General features: G+C 35.2%; 2 protein-coding genes across 7 annotated transcripts in view; both read right to left on the bottom strand.

The window, feature by feature from the left end:
• The window catches only part of LOC110839553 (myosin-IIIb-like), a 51,584-nt gene extending 50,204 nt beyond the window's left edge, over nt 1-1,380 (bottom strand). Inside the window, exon 1 of the mRNA XM_022083871.2 lies at nt 1,078-1,380. The gene's annotated coding sequence lies outside the window, so the exon portion shown is untranslated. The remainder of the gene's footprint in view (nt 1-1,077) is intronic.
• A 1,270-nt stretch (nt 1,381-2,650) lies between these two features.
• LOC110839565 (kinesin-like protein KIF21A) overlaps nt 2,651-14,263 on the bottom strand; it is a 72,203-nt gene continuing 60,590 nt past the window's right edge. For 5 of the 6 annotated variants that reach the window (XM_087340317.1, XM_087340313.1, XM_087340308.1 and 2 more), the window contains 2 exons: nt 8,979-13,054; nt 2,651-4,658 (listed from right to left, as the gene is read on the bottom strand). In XM_087340317.1, coding sequence (XP_087196443.1) covers nt 12,970-13,054 — 85 coding nt within the window. In that variant the 3' untranslated portion in view covers nt 2,651-4,658; nt 8,979-12,969. The remainder of the gene's footprint in view (nt 4,659-8,978; nt 13,055-14,263) is intronic. The other variant, XM_087340328.1, reaches the window with a different exon arrangement.

Here is a 14,263-nt window from a genome sequence, read left to right as displayed (position 1 = left end):
GACCTGTACAATTCATGCAGCTCCTCGCTAAGTAATATTCTAAATTGCCCACTTATTTATTCCTCCTGGGTCCAAATATCATCCCAAGCACTCTGGCTTCAAACACTTGTAATCTACGTTCTTCCTTCGAGGTAAGAGACCATGTTTCACAACCATACAAGACAACAGGCAAAATTATTATTTTATAAATCCTGATCTTTAGTGTTTAGGATAATAAACAAGATGACAACAGTTTTTGAATTGAATAAAAACAAGCGGTCCCCGAATGTGTTCTACTCTTAATTTCATCATGGACCTGATTTCTACTGCAGACCCAAAATTGAACAAAGCTATAAGAATTTATGTTATGTCTCACTTCTATGCCACTTAATTTTTTTAAAATTCTCTTGAGGGGTGTACTCCATGTCATACAGATAGAGAATGGGCTCACAGCCCTTTGCCTGTAGCTAAGACATAAGAATTTGACACCCCTCTTCTACAGAAGTACCAGTAGTACTCACATCAATGGAAGCAGACCAGGAGCCTGCCCTGGACTGCCCCTTTTGCCTTGAATTTCAGATACTGTGGAATTTGGAAATGTTAAATGTTGACTAGAATATAATTTAGGTACATTCCAACAGATCAGTCATAGGCCTAAGACAAGAGTGTAGAACATATCACAGCACAAATACAATAATTGTTTCTAATATAAATACAAATTATATAGTTATAACAGTAATTTACAGTCAGCTGTAGCATTATTACAAAAATAAATACACAAGAAAGCATAACCACTATTGTTTACTTTATTTATAGTAACTGAGAATTTTTGGTTGAGATAAATTCCTCTGCGGAGTAGGAGTGAGATAGGAGACACTATCTGTAATAGAGACAAGTACTGTAGTTGTGCTATGACACCTTCTACATCCTCGGCTTGGGCCCATGGAGGATGTGTGAAATGTAAATAAATTCTATTCATAATAACTGTGCTGTGTTAAATTGAAGAAAGACTGTATTCGAGCTGTAGCAAAATTTAAATGGAGGCGGTTATAACATCACATACAGCCACAAACCCCAGAACATTTTAAAGTCACTTACCCTTGAATCATTTCAACGACGCAGAGGCGTTCCCAAGTATTAGAACATTCTCTGAAGTGTCGTATAGAGGCGTTTGCACACGATAGTCCCATGTTGAGTGAACAGTCTTTCGTTTCGTTTCTGTTTCCACACATCCACTTTAAAAATTAAATACTGTATCCGTATTCATCTCTCTTCATGAAATACTGAATACGATTACTTGTTAAGATATGTTTAATACGATCATATATCGGAGTTATAATAACTGCACTGCTTTAGAGTACGTGAAGACAGTATTATGAGCTTATACAAATTTTAAATGTCGGCTGCTATAATCTCACAGAGTAGCAAACCCGTCAGCAGCAAATGATCACCGTGGCCCGGCAACAGGTGAGACACAGAATACATTAAATGATGTATGACCCGAATGAGTTAAGCCGGACGTCACGGCCAGTGTTTGGTTTAGATAAATCACGTATTCTTGTAGGTAAACCAAATTCTTTTCGTTTCGAAAATTTTGCCATCACAAAACTGAGGGTTAATTTATTGTACACTTTCACGCAGGCATTAAAACGACTTACGGAGGTCTAAGGGCGGCCGCACACCAACTGCGTCAAGACATGAGACAAAAGACGCAGTCTTGCTTCATTCGTGATTCAGACTCGAGTCCGCACACCGAAGTAGCACGTGTCTGCGTCTTATCACATCTTCTCTAGTTGATGACATGACGTTGTCCAGTGAGGAAGATATTTTAATGTACATGTGGCTTAAATTACGTAAAAGATGGAAAAGGAAGTGGATTCATGACTTTAATGAGTCGTGTGCTCAACATGGTGCGTACGTTTTAGCGCGCGACTTGTTAAATGATCCGGTGAAATTCAAGTCTTATTATCGAATGTCCCCAGAATCCTGTAGGGAACTTCTTCGGAGAGTTTCTCAACCGTCTGCACTATTTTAATATTTGTTTACTCTTCACTCATGTCGATAACGTACACTGGTGCTGTTCCTTGAGTACTGATGTCTCAGTCTTGACGCACAGAAAAGGAACATGCCGAGTCTTGCTGCACGTGTCTGCAGCATGAAGCTGACGTCAGCATCATGACTCAGACCGGTGTGCGGCGGTTTACATAATCTCATTCGTTTCAACTGTGCTCCTTTCTTTGCGTCATGTCGCAAACATCGTGTCTTGACGCTAATCAATCACATGAGTTTCATTATTAGAAGCCAATTTATAACAATCCTAACTTGTAAATCAGGCCTTTCCACAGAAAATTAAGCTAATGTTAAAAACTTACATTTGCCCTTAAAAGCACTGAAAATATAAGTAGCATTCATAAATCACCCACTCCACTGTTGCCATGTAGTATGCATTAATGTAAATCTCTTTTTATTTTTATCTTCAATGTAAATTCTTTGAAATTAATAAATACATACTTCCATGGTAAAAATAAAGAAATTTTCATGTAACTGAGCAACATCTGGTTTCTATTACATGAAAATTTGTATGTGATCTTCAAACAGACATTTTCACTTGAGGCCACACAATCTAAGCAGATGATGGAGATTAATAACCTACGTGATTAAAATCAAAATCTGAACACTTAAAAATGATTTAATATTTACTACAATAAAACAAGTATGTCTTGTATGCTAATATAGGAAGTTAAATAAATGACAAAAGCTTCCAAAATCATATTACTCAATAATAAAATCAGACTTGAAACAGATCTATTATTTATAATATGTCTGAGGTATTTAAGACTGCAATATATTAACAGAGCACATAAACACAAGGTATGGTATAAATATCACAATTCTCTCACAAGGCACAACCAACTTGAACCTCATTAAGTTCAGTTAACTGTCAGTAACCTCACCCAGAACCTTTATTATTCGGAGAGGCACTTCATTTCTGGAAACCAAAGTGTTGTGAATGCCCACAAGCAAGAATGAACAATATAAGTTTACAATGTAACATCATTTCCACTCTGCTACGTGAACAAAATGGTCTCATTTAAATGAAATATTACTTGGACAAAATTAACTTGGTGTGTGCATGAGTGCTTTATCCTCCAAATTATTTTTCCCAAGGCCAACATGGTCTACTCAGACAGTGATATTTCTTTTCATTAAAACAAAAGAAAAGAAAAAGAAGTTATGAGGTCACTGTTCTCAGAATGGCTAGACATTTCCTTTCTATGGTATGGCTCAAATAATTGTTCAGTGGGACATGTCACCTCAATTTATTCAAACCAAAGTTTTCTATATGGACAGCCTGCAAGTCACAGCCAACCTTAAGAGAAGTTAGTTTGACCCACAGCATCCATAAACCTCTGATTCTAGTATTTTAATGTTCAAACAATTCCAGATATTTCTCCTTATATTAAAATACTTAGAAATTTATGCTCAATTCAAGAAATGTAGGCTGCCCAGCACTAAAGAATAGTTTGGTTCAAAACATTTGTTTGATTGGTCTTAAAAACAGAATTCATACTTCTTTAAAGCTACCGTCTTGACATTAACTCTTGCAAAATTTATTTGCCCACTATATTACTATTTTTTTTTGTGGCTGCATGAACATTAAAAGTGATTTATTCTTGTTTATAAAAATGGTGTTATATGTAACCACCGCATTCTACTGCAATAATTTTAAAACTGTTTGTATAATGCCACATCTTTGTTCACCAGCACCAAACTTATGAAAATGGAAGACCCATGTATAATTCATCAACTGAAATACACAGATATAATGCAAGCTTTTTTCCGTAAAAGGTAAGACAGAGAAAAAAACACTTTTCTTTGAAAGAAAACAAATTAACATGTTAACCTTTTTATGTTCTGGGAAGGTGCCCATGTTCACAATTTAAAAAATAAATACTAATTTTGGTACACAAACAAAAGAACAACAGTAAGCCAATGGGTTAAGAGCCACATGTGTCAGCTTTATGAAGACACCTCATTTATGTATTTACTTTATACCAGACTGAAGCAGATGAGATGTAAATAAATTCCATGTTATGGAATATAAATTATGTCTGACCTTTTTTCATTATACTAACTGCAACTAGAGACTATACAAATAATATAAAGTATTGTTATGGACTTCTGCATATGAATTATCAGCATTCTATACAAATAAAATTATTTTATTAGTAATTCTATAATACAGACGCTAAAATTTAAAAATAACAATTAAAACGGTATGTTACATTTATTAAAATCATCTAAAAGAGAATATTTGTGTTTTAGTTACAAAATTAATATAATCCAAATCATACAACCTTGCAGTTGTTTCTAACTTTTAAAATTTTTCAGAAGGTAACAGTGGAACATAATGAGTATTAATGTGGTCCCAAAAAATCTTTTGTTCACATCACATCACAATGGACTTCTTGGTTTCTTGCATGCAGCAACAATGTGAGATCAGTATGAGACAAGTCACCTCATGAAATGCTGCGCACACGATGATGCTTTGATGTTGACTGTAAGGCGATGGACACCAAATTAGTCTCTGAAAGTTAGCAGGGTTTTAGATGTCATCACCGGCATCCGGAGATATGTCATAGCGGCTGCGAAGCTTCCAGAAACGGATGGCACAATCACTGAAAGGAAAACACGCTGTTATGTTTGTACAAAATTTACATCAGTAATGAGATTCTCAACCTGGTTAGAAACATACATGTTAAGCATTCATTATCTGTCTTAGTAATAGCATCAATTCAATCTCATCTTTTAAATACACTTCACCACACTCTCCTAATCAATAGGCATTATTACACAACTGTGAAACTCACAAAAATAACTATAAGAAATACATAATTATAAGTTATTATGTGCTCTTTGCATGAAGTGCATAGGGAGAACACATTATGGGTTGACTCTGCCTGTCTGCACATCCAGTCGATTCTACCACAGAACCATTGGATGGATTGGGATGAAATTTGACGTGGAGGTTGTGCTATTCTGTATGACCTCAAAATCATATTTTTGAATATTCTACGAGCATCAGTGATAACAGAATGATGGAAGTCATGAGGTAGACAATGAGATGCTGTAGCCTGGCGGACAAAGTAGAAATTATTGAACAAATTTAATTCCTCTAAATGCATGTTGCAGAGAACGTATGAGGATATTGTGTATTCCGGTACGGAATACACTTTCCTCAGTTGTGTGCACATTACGAGAATGTGAACTGAAAGTTGATTCAGTTGAAGAATACTTAACGAATCTTATACTACTTGCCGACAAATTACTAGATTACCTGAATTAAATGCTATATATATTTTTAAAATTGGCATATTTTTGAAGCTCAAGTCACAGATCATAAGGATGGCAGGCACATATTTTCTTATAATGAACAGTTTCCTTTCCTCGGGTGGGGGGTGGTTTGAGTATGTAACACAAATTCAACTGAGAAACTAGACTCACATGGGTTTTCACCTTATTTTCAAGTAAAAATTTTCACATTCAAAGATTAATAATATATAACTTAAAACACACTTGATAAATTTACACCCTTTTAATTGTTTCATTGTAAACATATACACAAACAACAAGGATGGAACCAAAAATATTAGTACATAAAAGATGCAAGTAAATACACAGCACTCACATGCCCATGAACTGCAGGAACACAAAATTAAAAATAAGACAAAATGACACAACACTGCACTAATTCTAAAAGCTATTTTGGTCCTTGAGTTATTATCTTAAATGCATCCTGAGTTGCCATTATAAAAGCAGTAATAGTGTTTAATTCTTGTTAAGTGATATATGTGGTAATATTTATATCATCTCTATGTGGATTTTATGAAAAACTGTAAGTCTTACATTATTGCCAACAATTTCATTATTTCCTATGCATAAAGCTTAACTTTTTACATGTAACACAAATGGCTATACCAGTCTTAAAAGAAAACAAAGCAAGACTGCTTAACCATCAATTCTATACACTTGAAGAATATTATCTAAAAATATGGTAACATAAATAAAACCAAAGAAGCTACATAAAAAGCCAGCACTGGAAAACGTTTCCCTGTTTTATTGCACTGTCTTCTATAGATAGTGTATCTTCATAACAATTGTACTACAATTTGGGCAAACCTATCTTATATCTCAGCAACCAGATGCCACATGTGCCGCTTCTCTTATGAGATTACTGATTCTACACATGGCATATAAGATAGTAACATGACATGAAATAAAACTCTTGTATCAGTACAACATAAATGATAGCAAAATACAACTGCTACATGAACAACACAAGTTAAACAACAGAAAAGTCCCAGACTTCGGTACTTCCACTGTGGCCTTGGTATTCAAGCACATCAAAACAAAAGCAAAACTGAGGTAAAGCTATACAGAACTGTTACCTGTTATTAATGCTAATTGTTCCTTGGCCTGTCATGTACAGCTTGTTCCACTGACGAAAAGATGCAAATGCATTCTGCTGACAGACAATGAACTGCCCAACTATGCATGCTCTGTGCTAAGTTTCATTTGAAAAATGCAAGTCCCTTACCTTGTCAAAGGAACTAATACCCTCCTTACCGAGACGTCCATCACAACCACAGATCAGTATGTCTACACACAGTTCACATAATGAGACATGAGACTGTCATTGCAGCAAATATGCCCATGGTTCCATGGTGGACTTCTGGGCTGCGATACCATGTGGACTTCTACGTTAGATAACAAACTTCCCCGACGATATGCTCCTCTAAACTGTTGATACTACCTCCACATACACATGGCATCGTAAACCAGAACACCACGATGGACAAAGTTTACTGTAATTGTTCTTTCAAGAACTTACTCTGAGCTACAAATGTCTTTCTAAATTCAGTACACTGTAGGGTAACTAGTGCATGATAATGGCAATAAGGACATTTACACCAATTTAACTGGCAGGAAATATTAAACTATAATTTCACTTTTGGAGCATGGGACAGCGCATCTAGACTCACAGTTGTCTTACATATTCTCAGAGCCTGTCTGGCATATCGATATATTCATAGGGCCCGGAGACAAATGAAAATTACATTTATACCACAGCCTGGGAAAACAAGTTTCAAAGAGATTAATGCTTATCACCAAATCAATCCAGCACATTTCTCATTCAAGACAATGGAGAAAGAAGCAGAAAAGCCATTTTAGCAAAACTGTATTGAGGGATGAACCCATACATTAAAACCAGCCTGCCCTTACCGAGTTCGTAAATCTACTAAAACTGCACTGCAAAATGTAACACAAGAGAATAACTAGAAGCCTTCCTTCTTATCAACTGGCAAGTGGAAGGTTCCACAGGCCTCTAGGACAGACCAGATCTTATATGCACTTATAAAAGGCGAGCGTAGTTGAGGGACAGGGTATATTCGTTGTAAGAACAACGACCTAAGTGTGAGGTGCAACGTGAATCAAATAGCTATCAGAAACAGACAAAGACAGAAGAACGATGTGAGGTATGTAAATACGAGCAGTGGTCAAGAGAACAAATGTGATTTAGAGACCGGCAAACTGAAAGACATGAAAAGTAACTAATGGAGAACGATTATTTGGAGTGACATTCCTTCAGTTGCTTTGAATGCAGTCAAGAAGAAGTTCGTATTAATTACAACTGAGTGTTTAATAAATCCATCTTTGTAAAGAACATGCAAGAAATGAGACTCATTACAATGCAAGCACATTTGTTGTGCAGATGGCAACGGTATTTTAATTTATAATATTACAAAAGGATGTCTCACCTTAAAATCAGACAAATACTGTGCCCTCATTTCCATAAAGAGACCTTATTTACAATTGGAGAAGTTGGCAGGCATAACCACAATATATGCAGGGCACTTCTGACAAGATCTGCATGCTTTTGGCATGGTTAATCTTAAAGAACTGTACATATTTAAACCAAAATAATGTATATCTGTTGAAACTGGTAAAAGATAATCTATACCTCAATGCCCCAGGCACATACTGCATTCCATGTACATGTGGTAAGTTTACATTGCAGAGATGGACTGAGACACGGTGCAAGAACCATGCAAAGGACATGTCTGTACCAACTGGACAACAGCACTGAGGCTATGGATTGTAACAATTTCATGGGCACCATTGTATTAGCTACACGGATTCCTTTGTGAAGGAGGCCATCAAGACATGGTCACGCTCCAATGATTTAAACAGACATCAAATTCACTCAAAGTCAATCATGGAATACAGCTACTGACATCCCAATGAAATATGACAATTTAAGAGAAATAGAGGGAAGAAGCAATGGCACCAGTCATCCGAAATTGTACAGATTAAGAAACAGAGATTACGCGATGACTGAGTTCCCAACTCCTGTCACTGTATCGCTGCTGTAGTGCTCTAAGATAAGGACAAGGACACTGGGCTCTAAGAGCTGTAAGTACAAATACAACAGGCCATCATATCAACCCTGATAATAGAAGAAGAGGAAGCCTCTAAAACATTGGATATTAATCACATTCTCACATGCCTGATCTCCTAAGACGACTTCATTGCATTCAGCTGCCATGAAAGCTGTTAAAATAATAAAATTAAACATATTTGTGGCTTTGTTTTATAGTAACATAATGGTTATACTTTACACCTATGACACCCATTGTAACAGAATGCTAAATTACTTTACTTAGAGGTGACACTTATAGCAGATATTAAAATATGAATACACTGATAACAAGCCCTTCTTTTCTCCAATGTAGAATTTTCTATGGCAAATTTTGTGCTTCACGTACTCAGTGTAGTCACGATTAAAAGCAACTCTAAAGATTCAACAAACTGCATAACAAGTATAAATTAGTAAAGCCAACATGAACGACAGCAACACAGATGCAGATCTGCAAGAAAAATGAAAATTTGAAAACATGCACAAAAATATTACACAGATTTAAAATGAAACCAATCACCTGGCACAAGATGCTGGCCTCTCAGCTGTCGGCTGTTTCTCAAGGAAATGGACGTGCCATATGGAAGGATCACACGATACGGACAAACAAGATTTAAAATAGCTTCCTCGATGTTATGTATGTTAAGATATCAGATCTATGAGATGCTATGAGAACATATGTATCGTCTAAATTTCTACGTCATACCAACTCATACAGACACTGTTCAATAATTGGCTGAAGGACAAGACAAATGCGTGACTTCAGACCTATATGGTGGCAATAGTTCAGGAACTGATGGTTCTGCACCAAAAAACTTGATGTTTTCAAATAAAGTGGTGGAAAACCAAAAACATTGTTATCTGCCAGCAGGAAAACAAGCAAATGTTCTTAACAAGTACACACTGATAGCTCATAATTCCAATTTCCCTTCATGACTCAGAAACAATGGAGAATCTTGGATCAATATGGTATGATACTGACAGCACATCTGAACTGGATAATGATTTCAAATCACATTTCTGATGGACTTGAGATGCGTTTTCCTTTATCACCAGCAGAATGCCTGCAGTGTTACAGAGGGAAAACTTAACATGTGTTTGAATTTATCAGGTTTTCTTACCCACAAGCTTATCACAGGCCTGCTCATCTGACGGGCATTGTTAATTTCAAAAGAAAAATCTGCATTTGTAGTGTTATCTATAACAATAGGTTTCAAAGATATTTGTAAAGATTTTGCCCATTTCTTCTGTATGAATATAAATAATAATTGGAACTGTTCTTCCTCCTCTTGTTAGTTGTGCGAAAATCTTCTTAAATTCTGAATTGTACAAACAGTAGCAAACTGCCAGATAGAGTAATTACATATTCATGCAACAGTTTTATTTCATATTAATTACTAGAATCTTTAAGAGAGAAGATTACATCTGACAAGAACTTATATTTAAAATCCCTAAATGATGAGCTTAAAAAAATATTCTTGAGAATGGAATTATAACGTATCTTCCTCGTCTTCTACAGAGGACCACATCATGACAAAGTCTCAAAAAAGAACTTCTTCATAAACATTTGGTGTATTTCCTGTGAGTGCCACACATATAAGCCTTTTGCATAACTTGAAGAACTTCATGACCAGAACAAGAAAACAAAATACAGACACAAGATATTCAATACATTAATATGAATTATGAGCTCTTGCAGGCCATACTGAAACTGGACATAGGTCAGTTTTTGCAAGGCCATGGTTTAATGCACAAAGTGAAAATTATGCAGTGTCATAAATGCAAATAACAGAATATTGGCCAGTGGGAATATTATATTGCATAACAACCTATGTTCCATCAAAGCTGATGGGAATTAAGATTTTTTGTGTTGAACAGTAATATAATTTATTGCAGCATTATCTTTGCAAATTGCACCTAAATTACATTAATTTGTAACATTACTTTATAAACTAAACTAAATGTGAAAACATCTCATTGGCAGCAAGCTGAAATATCCTGCATCACGCTCTTGACACAAAAAACCAACCACGTTAACTTCAGACTTCTGCCATAGGCAAGTTTTTTTCTACATCTCACAAATGGTGCAGCGAAAACAGATGATGCACCATCAATGGAGGAATGATTTCCAGTTCAGTTCTGTACCACCTGACAATCTTCATTGGCTTTGGGAGTGGGTAACAGGAAGCAAAGCGAAGTAAAAACTCTTCTGCCATGCCTGCTGAACCATGATGATGTACACAAGATACAAATTAGGCACTGTCACCGACATCCGTTGATTCAAGAAACTTATGACTGAATTGGCCAGTTATCTTTATAGCTAAAGTGACCCGGATTTTAACATTTAACAATGGAGTCTGTGCTGTCTTCTTAGCAACTTCATCTCTGCTGTTTTACAAAATTTTGGCTCTGGACTGGTCAGACACTAAGATTTCAACTTTCAATCCTGTTAAGATCACAAATTACGCCGTGCCTTCTGCATTCTGTTGTCCTGAGTAGGTAGAAACCTTATCACGGGCTGATTCGCCGTCCAAATAGCCCCACCAAATGACTAGTGGTGTCACTCCTCATCAATAAAAACAAGCTATGAGTCTCTTCCATAAAAGCTAAAAAATACTCTGATCCAGTGAATGTCACATCAGTACATATAAACCACTCTTCTATGTGCTAATCCACGCCTCTATCTGAGCTTTAACAATACTCAAATTTCACAAACTGTTCCAAAATGTTCTCCATTCCATACACCAATGTCTGTGCATACAAATCAAACAATGATAACTCTTCTGAATTATATGATTTCACCTCATATGTCCCATTTCCATATAAGAATTCCTGTTCATCCCTAAATGTTAGTGGACGAGGGAAGAGCCATTTCCTGAAACGTAGTGGTTTGAGGAAGTACAATGGCAATTGAAAAAGTCCAAAAATTTGAAACTGGTAATAACAATTACTGTCAATCCAGCATGAACTGAAATTTAATTTCATAAACTCAACATGTTTCAGTCTTTAGAAAGGTCATCATCTGGGATATCATCCAGTTTCACTGTTACAGAGTGACATATTTTTACAATACCATTTTGACAGAAAATAATCTATATTTCAATGTTCAGATGGTATATTATAATCTGAAAATATTCATTATTATGACAGAGATCTCACTGGGGTTATTTATTTGCAGCCATCTTACTATTAACTGCATAGTACACAATTATTTAACAATGTTCGAAGTATCCAAGAATATTCATTACGTACATTATGGTTAATATGGTACCATATTAATTACTGAGTGTCATAAATTTAATTTAATATTTAGAATCCATTAAAATATCTACATACTGGTGTGCTGATTAATAGTTATACATTCAGAGAATGGATCAAAATAAATTTCTTGCATATTTAAGACAGTATGGATATCAAAGAATACTGTGGTACCATCATCTGATCCACAAATAATAAAATTAAACCCATCTTCATTGGAAAGAGACTAGCACTTCAAATATCAGCAATTTCCTCTAAAAACAATAAGAAATGTCACTTCTAGACTTTTATTTTAGTACAGAAATATTATACCATTCCCTGCCTAATAAAATGCATTGCTGTCACTGAATCTGGTCTTGGTGCTGTCTAGACTGGAACTGCTGTATTATAAGTACGTAGTTGTATGGGTACCCCTCTACCATATGTTACGTCCATGTACGAATCAATTACATTACTTAATCTGTTCATTTATTGCTGTATCAAAAAGGCAATAATTTTCTTCGCATTTTTTTTCTTGTATAAGTAACCATAATTTCTTATGTACATAAATGTGTATATTTTCGCATTTGGGTTATTCATAGAGTAACAAATATGTTCAGACAATCCTCCAAATGCACAACACAACATCAAATGAAGGTTTCTTAAAAAAATGTTTCTAAATATTAAATGAAATTTATGACACTCATTAATTTAATATTTAATATTGTGCCATGCATTTTTAAAATGTAAATAATGAATATTCATGGCTTATTTGAACAAATGTCAAACAATGATAATGTGCAATTAATAGCATGACAAATGTGAGAACATAGCTTCAAGAAATCTTTATCATAATACCGAATTTTTATAAGATTACAGTATAAAATCTTTAAGACTGAAATATGGCATATTTTCTACCAAAATAATATTGTAAAAAAACTACAATGCTTATGCTCTAAGCAGTAAATTCAATGACATCCCTGATGATGAATGTTTAAAGATTGGAACATGTTGAGGTTATGTCATTTCAGCCTATATTGCAAATGATGATAATTCGTGTGTGTGTATACCATAATGGTATGCATCTTTATGTAAAAATGTGTCCTATGTTCATTTGTTTACCGCCCTTGTTCATAGTGAAACTGAATGTGGAAAGACAACGACCTAGCACACACTGACGAGTCAGGAGGCGTGGAGCTTATGAAAGTGGAAGGGAGGAAGCTGTAAAGAGCAATGCATGAAGAAAATACTGCAAAAGGCGTATGTGAAAGGCTTCACAGCGAGAGTTCAAACACTCGCCCTGTCGACATTGTCATTGCAGAACACTGTGGAGACTTCCAGATCTTCACTTCACCAGAACTGTAACCAGATACACACACAAAGTCCCACACAACTGTTTAAGACTGATGAATAACTTCACAAAATACAGATAATTCTGGTCTGTCCAAAAAATAGTACTACATTAAGTCATGCTATATAATTCACACGAAACTTGTCTAATAGCACAATAAGAAACAAGGTTTCACTGAAACTAAACAGACATCTTTCTCAAAAGAAAATTTTGGTTCATGCTGTCATCTTTATATCATACGCACATCTGAACGCAGAATACTTCATGTATTGTTTGTTTCACTAATTCATTGTCATATAGATTTTCTGAAAGATAATATTAAAAGTGATTCAAGTATGTAACATTATTTATTTTATTATTTTGTGATACATGTTTGTATCATTATGTTACACCATTTTATCATGTTAAAACAGACATACTGTAATCAAGTCAACAGCACACATGATTGTAGTTGTTGCAAACAGCAAAGAAATAAGAATTAACAAAGAACATTACCCCATATAAAATGATAACTGTACATTACAATAATATCTTCACGGGCAACAAGCCGTGTCATCTATAAACAAGAGCCTAATGTTTTCGATACCATCTCTGCCCCCATTATCAAGGGAACGGAAGCAGAGGTGGTCTCCTAAATGTTGGGCTTCTGTCAACTACTGGCATGGCTTCTTGCCCAAGAAGATTTTATCAAGTTCAGTTGCCACAAAACCTTCAAGTCTTGTAAAAACGAATGATAGTTAAATGTGCAACTTAGATGCATCTATTGAAAAACAAAACTTCATGTTCTACCAAGTATGTCAATATCAACATACCTTGGAAAACCATTAGATAGAATATAAAAATTTCAGCCAAAGAGAGCCTAGGTTATTACGAACTGAAGCAGCATAAGCCATGGTTCAACGAAGGATATTTAAAACTATTAGATCAAAGAAACAAGCCAAATTCCAATGGTTCCAGGATCTGAGACAAACAAATGGAGGTAATCTGAATAAAGTATGACGTGAAGCTAATAAACACTTCAGGAACAAAAATAGGGAATATTTGAAAGACAAAATTAATGAGCTTGGAACACAGGAACATTAGAAACTTATGCAGAGGTATAAACACATTTAAGAATCATTAACAACATAGAAATAACTTGATCTAGGATGGAAATGATGATCTGCTCAATGATTCCCACAACATTTTGAATAGGTGGAGGAATTACTTCTCTCAGC

This window comes from Zootermopsis nevadensis, unplaced genomic scaffold (genome assembly GCF_977971745.1).
Source record: "Zootermopsis nevadensis isolate Lab colony 2312 unplaced genomic scaffold, Znev_1.0 Znev_ptg000003l, whole genome shotgun sequence".
Classification (NCBI taxonomy): domain Eukaryota; kingdom Metazoa; phylum Arthropoda; class Insecta; order Blattodea; family Termopsidae; genus Zootermopsis; species Zootermopsis nevadensis.
This window is presented reverse-complemented; position numbering and strand designations above follow the sequence as displayed.